The 7,153-nt window shown below is 43.7% G+C and overlaps 1 protein-coding gene and 1 long non-coding RNA gene across 6 annotated transcripts in view; one reads left to right on the forward strand and one right to left on the reverse strand.

Moving 5' to 3' along the window:
• Window positions 1-3,324, forward strand: part of LOC102964785 — a 45,532-nt gene extending 42,208 nt beyond the window's left edge. For both annotated transcript variants that reach the window (XR_006214201.1, XR_006214202.1), the window contains exon 5: window positions 2,727-3,324. This is a non-coding gene — a long non-coding RNA (uncharacterized LOC102964785). The remainder of the gene's footprint in view (window positions 1-2,726) is intronic.
• LOC102964976 (membrane cofactor protein-like) overlaps window positions 1-7,110 on the reverse strand; it is a 30,269-nt gene extending 23,159 nt beyond the window's left edge. For 3 of the 4 annotated variants that reach the window (XM_042976832.1, XM_007096136.3, XM_042976831.1), the window contains exon 1: window positions 6,908-7,110. In XM_042976832.1, coding sequence (XP_042832766.1) covers window positions 6,908-7,025 — 118 coding nt within the window. In that variant the 5' untranslated portion in view covers window positions 7,026-7,110. Of the gene's footprint in view, window positions 1-5,111; window positions 5,501-6,907 lie in introns of those variants that run through there. The other variant, XM_042976833.1, reaches the window with a different exon arrangement.
• Window positions 7,111-7,153: the final 43 nt, after the last annotated feature.

Genomic DNA, 7,153 nt, shown 5'->3' on the forward strand with positions numbered 1-7,153 from the left:
ACAGCTCAGAGCCTGGAGCCTGTTTCAGATTCTGTGCCTTCCTCTCTCTCTCTCTGCCCCTCCCCCGTTCATGCTCTGTCTCTCTCTGTCTCAAAAATAAATAAACGTTAAAAAAAAGTTAAAAAAAAAAAAACCTCGCTCCTCCTCTAAGAAGCCTTCTACAGCATATAGCAAGCACTCTGCTCTGATTATTCTCCCATGATCTGAAACAAACTAATGATAACTTGTCACTTCAGGTTCAGTCTCTCTCAGAAGGAAAGGTCCTAGAGGTCAGGCAACTTATGTCTTCTTTTTCTAGTATACTCTGTACCCAGTGGATGCTTAAGAAATGGTATAGTAACAAGTGATTATTAAATAAGCATTACATATTTCATAGCTCAAAATAAATATGCATTAAAGGCTTTCAAAATATAAGGCTTCATTTCATGTTAGTGAACTGAGCTTTTCATAAGTGAAAAGATGTCACTTAAATATCAAAATTTACTACTCTGAATAGCCCTACATGGAAAAAAAAAGGTTGCGTTTTAGGGCATTATGTCAAATAAAAGTTCATCTTCCTCTACTGATCAGTGGATCACACATTCCTTCAGAAACTCCCTGAGGTAGCTGTCTGGGCTGTTTATCCAATATCCACTTACAGAAAAGCTACGATGTTGCTATGCTTTTAGAATTTTGAGGGGAGTGGAGGGGAGATTTTTCCCCCTAGAATAGTGTCATTTCTACTTCAGCAACTCCTCTTCCTTTTTAATTGACCATGAGCTTGAAAACCAAACAGATCTGTCAGAACAATTATGTAAAATAACATGATGGAGACACATCCAGTAAAGTCCTAAAGGGCTAAAAGAACATGGAGGCCTCTCCTGTAAGGGTGAGGACCTAAGGACAAAGGAGATAGATCTACTTTGATCCCTGAGGAAACTTTTCTTTCTTACTCCTTGGATCTCCGTCTTACTTCAGATTAAGAGACTGGTCAAGAGAACTCTACTCAAGTGAAATATTACTCTCCTTTTACACCATATTCCTAAATCCTAAAATTGTATCTATAAACACCGTCTAACATTTCCTTTACATCATGTCCTCAAATCCACCTACTGGCAATATGTTTTGTTTTGTTTTGTTTTGTTTTGTTTTTAACATTTCCACTATGCTGACCAAGATAAGTGAGTGTTCCTCAATCAACTGTCCAAATTAGAACAAAAGCTAAAAGCAAACAAAAAATCATAGTAATTAAAAGCATTGTTTAAAAAAAGGACTAATATAGAGTTGTATTAATGACATTACATGCACTGAATACCCTGAGTCATTTTACAATAGGAAAAAAAAAAAGCTAAAAATGCTACATAATTCCATTGTAGATACAAATATATAACATCATTAGAAATCCTGGAACCACCAAGAAAAAGATTAAGTAACAGCATACCCCTGATCAAATTATACAAGTATTCCTGTTTTATGCATTCAATTTCAGTAACTATCTTGAAAGCAGATAAAGAAGATAGAATTCCAAATATGACTTTCATAGACCGTGATCTGTATGGAAAAAGAAATAATCAATTGGATTGTTTAACTTATTCAACTAAGTTGAAGTATTTCTTCCTCCTAACATGCACTATAAAAGACATGCTTTCAACAACATGCAGAGTTTATAATTTAGTTTTGCAACCAGTTGATTGATTACAAGCTTTATACCTCTTATAATCAGACTTCTTCTATTGCTCAGAATTTTTTTCCTATGGGGATTTTGAAACTAAATATTTCCAGCTCCAGAAAAAGAGTATCTTGGCTTAGTTTGTTCTAGATAGTTTACATGTAATTACTATTACCCGGCAATGGTATACTTTAATAATAGATGCCATTATATAATACCATAGGCAGTATACAGAAAATTCCCCAATGTTCCAAAGGAGTTTCAAGAAAGTGAAATAGTGCTCTACTATGGATCAAGACAACTGTTCACCTCTACACTTGGCAAAAATCATGCAAGCACTCCCTAACCTTGCAACAATTAAAATAACTCCCAGACAGCGGCACCCACCCACAGCTCCACCCAAAACGCTACCTTCAGAAAATCATGGTCTCTGACCAAAACTGTAATCTCAGTGAAACCTGACCTACCCGCTACATCTCTTGCATCTACACAACCTAGTTTTCTTTGCTTCCTTAAAACACAGACTGTGGCATCTACCCCTGTCAATTGTAATCTCACTTTCCACTCACTTCTGAGTCTATAAAAATCACTTAAATTATTCAAAGTCATTAGGTGGCTCTCTTCTTGGTAAATTCATCTTAACAGTTTCTTCCTGAGTGATGTCAGTTACCCTGTGTATAACATGTGTAGCCATTGATGACTCTTAGCTGTCTCCTGCCCAAAAAGCTCTCTCCTCGGTTTCCAGGATAGCAAACCACCCTGGTTTTCAGCTTGTCCTCTGGCTACCTTTCCTTCTCCGCCTCATTAGATAATGTGATGTTCCCGACGGGTTCCTGTAGGAGCTCTTGTTACTTCATTCTGTAGATCCTTCCGGGGGTGAGTGTGCATACTCTCATGACTTCATTAGCACTGAGAAGACCTGCCTCTCATCTCCTGGTCTGCCAGGGAGATCCTCGATCTCTAGCCAGGGAGCCTACTGCATATATTCAGTTGCCTCCCTGAAACTGTACCCCATCGGCTTAATGAGGTTGAAACTAGCAGAAAGCTTAATTTAAACCTTTTTTATTTTTTCTTCCAGAGAACTGTTTCTCCCTGATCAGCTACTGTTTCTTTTCAGACCCTACTAAAAAAACTCAGAAGATTTTTCTGCAGCAGCCTGGTTTCAAGGTCAATGGATGAACAAGCGAGGCCATACATTCCTTACCCGAGATAAGGAGTCCAAGACCCAATCCAGGTTATACTGGCTCTCAGAGCAGACCCATAGCCCCTTCTCCTTGTCCTAAGATAACTGCATGAGGCCGGGGGCTAAATTTTGCCTCCTTCTGATGCTAAGTATCCACCCCAAAGGGAACGTGGGATATATGCTTGCGGTCACTGAATGCACATGCTCTACCTCTCCTCATGATTCGTTGTAAGTTTCCCCACTGTTTTATCAATATGTATATAATCCCAACCCTATGATTATTTAAAAAAAAAAGCTTGTTCTTGCCTCCTTCAGAGAGGGGGCTTTGGGGCTTGTTCTCCCATCCCCTCCTTGGGTTGCCTCTCAAATAAACTTTCCTCGCTGCACATCTGATAGCTTTGTGCTGGGCTTTGCTGCATATCAGGCAGATGAATTTGTCTTTGGTTCAATCCCCACACGCTCCACTTGGAAAGTGTCAAGCTATCTCAAATAACATTATGAAGGCAGAGTGTGGCCTCTTGACTCTTCAGCCTCACGTATGCCCAGCCAACAAGATAGAGGGTTTTCACAACTGAAATTCCTGTTCCATCTCTCTAATTCTGCCTTTCCTTTGAGCTCAAATCACCACCCTGTCTTATCTACATTGCCACTAGCATTTCTGAATGCCATCAGCACTCCAGACCTCCCATGCATCATTTAACTTTTCGACCAGAGAGACTCCAAGTCCCTCCCGCCCACTCATCCGTCAGCCTCCGCTGAGATGCCACTTCTTATGGCCCTTGACATCTCTCATCGAAAAACTGGGTTAGGTATCCTCATGATGTCCCATTTACCTCTTCCAGAGAACACTTCAAAGTGTTAGTCTTTATTGTGCATACTCCCTATGAGACGGTCACCTTCTGAGGACCATGTGTGATTCATCACTGCACTTCCAATGCCTGGTGCCAGAGCTGAATGAGCACTGTCATCAATTCCATACGCTCTCAGATCAAAACTCAAATTCTTTTCTGCTCAGCTAACTTCTTCCGGAGATAGCGGCAAATTATAGTTTGTTTGTTTGTTTGTTTGTTTTCTCTGCTGTTTCATGCCTGTCTTCAAACTTTTTCCTTCGGTTTAATGACAACTATTTCCCCTTGTCAGAGTATTTAATTTCTTTCATGTCAATCTATCTATGCCTTCTTGTTTTATTATGAACGCTTTCTCCCTTACTGCTATTATTAGAAACAGTATTTTGACATTACAGAAGGTGAACTCCAAACACTGGGGATTTTATTTTCTCCCAAGTACAGTAATGAAGGGTTCCGTATCTTGTTTTCTCAAACAACAGTGGTGACATTAATAATTTTAGAAATTGCAAACATTCAACACTACTTGTGCAACCATTATTTTAAGAGCATTTTAACTAACAATCTTCATACGCATCCAATGAGTTGGGTTCCATCCACCCTCTCCCCACCCCACCCCATAAGACGAGCAAACTGAGGCAAGGGGACTAAGTAAATTACCCCCCAAAATATTCCAGCAGCGAGGCACCATGGTTCCACTACCAACACTTCTTCCCGCCACATTCGTCTGAAACCCTCCCGCGCTTACACCAACAATCTACAATGTGGTCCTCAAGAAATGATCTTCTACCGAGTCTAGAGAAATTAAAGTAACTCTGGTTTAGATTTGCCATGTGCCAAGTCAAACAAAAGGGCTCAAGGTGCCCCAAAAGGACAGATGCTAACGTCATGCTGAATTTTAATGATGGTGATTGTTCATTCTTGACTATCCTGTTGCTTTCACAGTGATCTGCTCTGTGATCTAGTCCTCTGCCTTTCTCTCGCCTCTGTGTCCTCCTGCTGCCACACCGGGTAGCTCCACAGTCCATGGATGCCCTAAGCCACGTCACATCGCTAAGCCTCTGATCACAGCGTTCCCTCTGCTCCGAACACCCTTCCTACCTGCTCACCCGCAAGCCCTGTTCAACTCTCGTCTCCTTACACTGAATCCACTCAACTGTTCCTCCAGCAAGCGTCTTCCACTTCCCCGGGGAGGCAGGGCCCCTTCCCCTTCCCTTGCACCGTCCTTTGCATGGACCTCTCAAGTCACTATCACATGTTTTTGTGTTTAACAGTTCCCATGGCTGGCTCCATTCATCCATGCAGCCACAACACCAAGCACACCATGTCCCTCAGAGTAGCGAGGCAAAACAACATGGCACTCAAAGGACCACTGGTGTCAAACAGAACACCATGGGGAAGAATACGCTGTCAGGCATCTGACATTGAAACTAACCATCTTTAAGCTTTGAGCACTGGAGAAAGATCTGGCCATGTCATTCCTTCTGTTGCCTATCTCCCAGTATTCTGTAACCTAGCAACTGACCAGAAGGACTGTCCTCTGGGTATTACAATATGTAGAGTAAAGAAACTAAGAAACTAGCATGTAAGCACTTATAGATCTTGGCTTCTTTAATTAGAGAGAAAGAAAAGACCTAACGATATGACCCACAACAGGAGATAGTGGGTTTTATACAAAACAGCAGACCCTTTGGAGAAGAATGAGACTGGTCCCGAAACTGGACAAATGTTCCCTTCTTGCCATCTCGTGCAGCTGGCAACTAACTACCTCTGAGGTGGTGGGCTTCCGGGCACAACACTGTCTGCCTACACACCTTCTCCTGAGAGGATGAAATGCATCAAAACTGATCTGTGTACTCCCTTCCCATTGTTTCCCTGCCCAACGTAATGAGGGCTCATTTGTACTTTCCCTAATTTCATACCTGTCCTGATTTTACCTTTAAAAAAACTTTTTTTTTAATCTTTATTTTTGAGAGACAGAGTGCAAATAGGGGAGGGGCAGAGAGTCAGGGAGACACAGAATCTGAAGCAGGCTCCAGGCTCCGAGCCATCAGCACAGAGCCCCACACAGGACTCAAACTCACGAATCGTAAGATCATGACCTGAGCTGAAGTCGGACACTCAACCAACTGGGCCACCGAGGCACCCCATGATTTTACCTTTGAACCTTACACTTGGCCTTGATTTCCCTTTTCTTTGTTTTTAAGTCTTATTCCCTTCCATGTTGCACTCTGTTCATTTCATTTGTCTCTTTCCTCTATTCCAAATAACATTCAGAGTCTCCTTCCACTTTTAGCTAGAAGGCTAATCTAACCTTGATCCTTTTTAAAAACTTCTTTTTGTTTTCTTTTTACCACCACTGGCCCCTCTCCACTCCACTCCCCCCACACAGAGTTTGATGATCAGTATCAAGCAAGACTCTACATAAACAATGGAAGACAGAGCCCCTCTGACAGGCGCCCCTGCCTTAGCTTAGGCACCACGGATAGGCCATCCTAAGCACGATTCTTTAAAGAACCTTCCTCAGGTACTGTAAGCCTCACCTGAATCCTTTATTTCATTTTCTGGTACTTAATGTGTATACAAGAGTGTTGATGCTGCCGCAGAAAATGGGCATCTGGAACCACAAGTGTGACAAGACAGAGGAGCTCTCTGCATTCTAGTGGGGAGAGCAGAAGACACAGGTTTGCAAGGGTGACTCCCAGGCGGGGGATTTGAGGTGGAGTGAGTGGGTCCACCTGAGACGGGGTGGTCAGAGAGGGGCCTTCCGAGGGGGCGACATCTCAGCTGAGTGTGAAGGACAAAAAGGAGCCTTCGGCACAAGGGGCCGGGGTGGATGCTCCAAGTCGAAGGGAATACCAAGTGCAGAAGCCCCACAGTGGCAGAGCATGGCCTGTTTAAAGAGAAAACTGTTCCTGCCTCCAGTTAAATGCTGTCAGGGACTCAAGCTCCTTTCCTCCAGAGCACTTCTGCGCTACAACATATTTATTAGTAGTATGCTTGGTGTCTGCCACTCCCAATAGATTTTAGCAACTATTTCTTGACGGCCACTGTGTGCATGGCACTGGGGGTCTCACAGTGAGTCATGCAGTCTCTGCTTATCGATGTGACTGCAACCAGATCAATAGTGAGACAAGGATCCGAAAGTTAGGAAAGTAAAGGTCCGGGGCCTTGGGCCTTTGGACCCGCTCCCCCTTGCAGCCAGGGGACACACCCTCTCCAGGCTCTTACCAGAGTTTAGAGAGAGCAGGAGCACTGGGGCTACCAAAAGAATCCCGACCACGCGCCAAGAAAGGCGCCTCTCGGGGAGGCGGGGACGGCAAGGGCGCCGCGCGCAGGACGCCATCATCCTCCTGGATATCTGTGGGAACCCGAGAGTCCGCAGAGCAGGGACCCTCCCGAGTCCGGTACCAGACGCAACAATTCCCCCAGTACCCAGGTGTCATTCGCCCAGGCGCGGGGGCGTGGCCTGGGCGG

This window comes from Panthera tigris, chromosome F3 (assembly GCF_018350195.1).
Source record: "Panthera tigris isolate Pti1 chromosome F3, P.tigris_Pti1_mat1.1, whole genome shotgun sequence".
Lineage (NCBI taxonomy): Eukaryota > Metazoa > Chordata > Mammalia > Carnivora > Felidae > Panthera > Panthera tigris.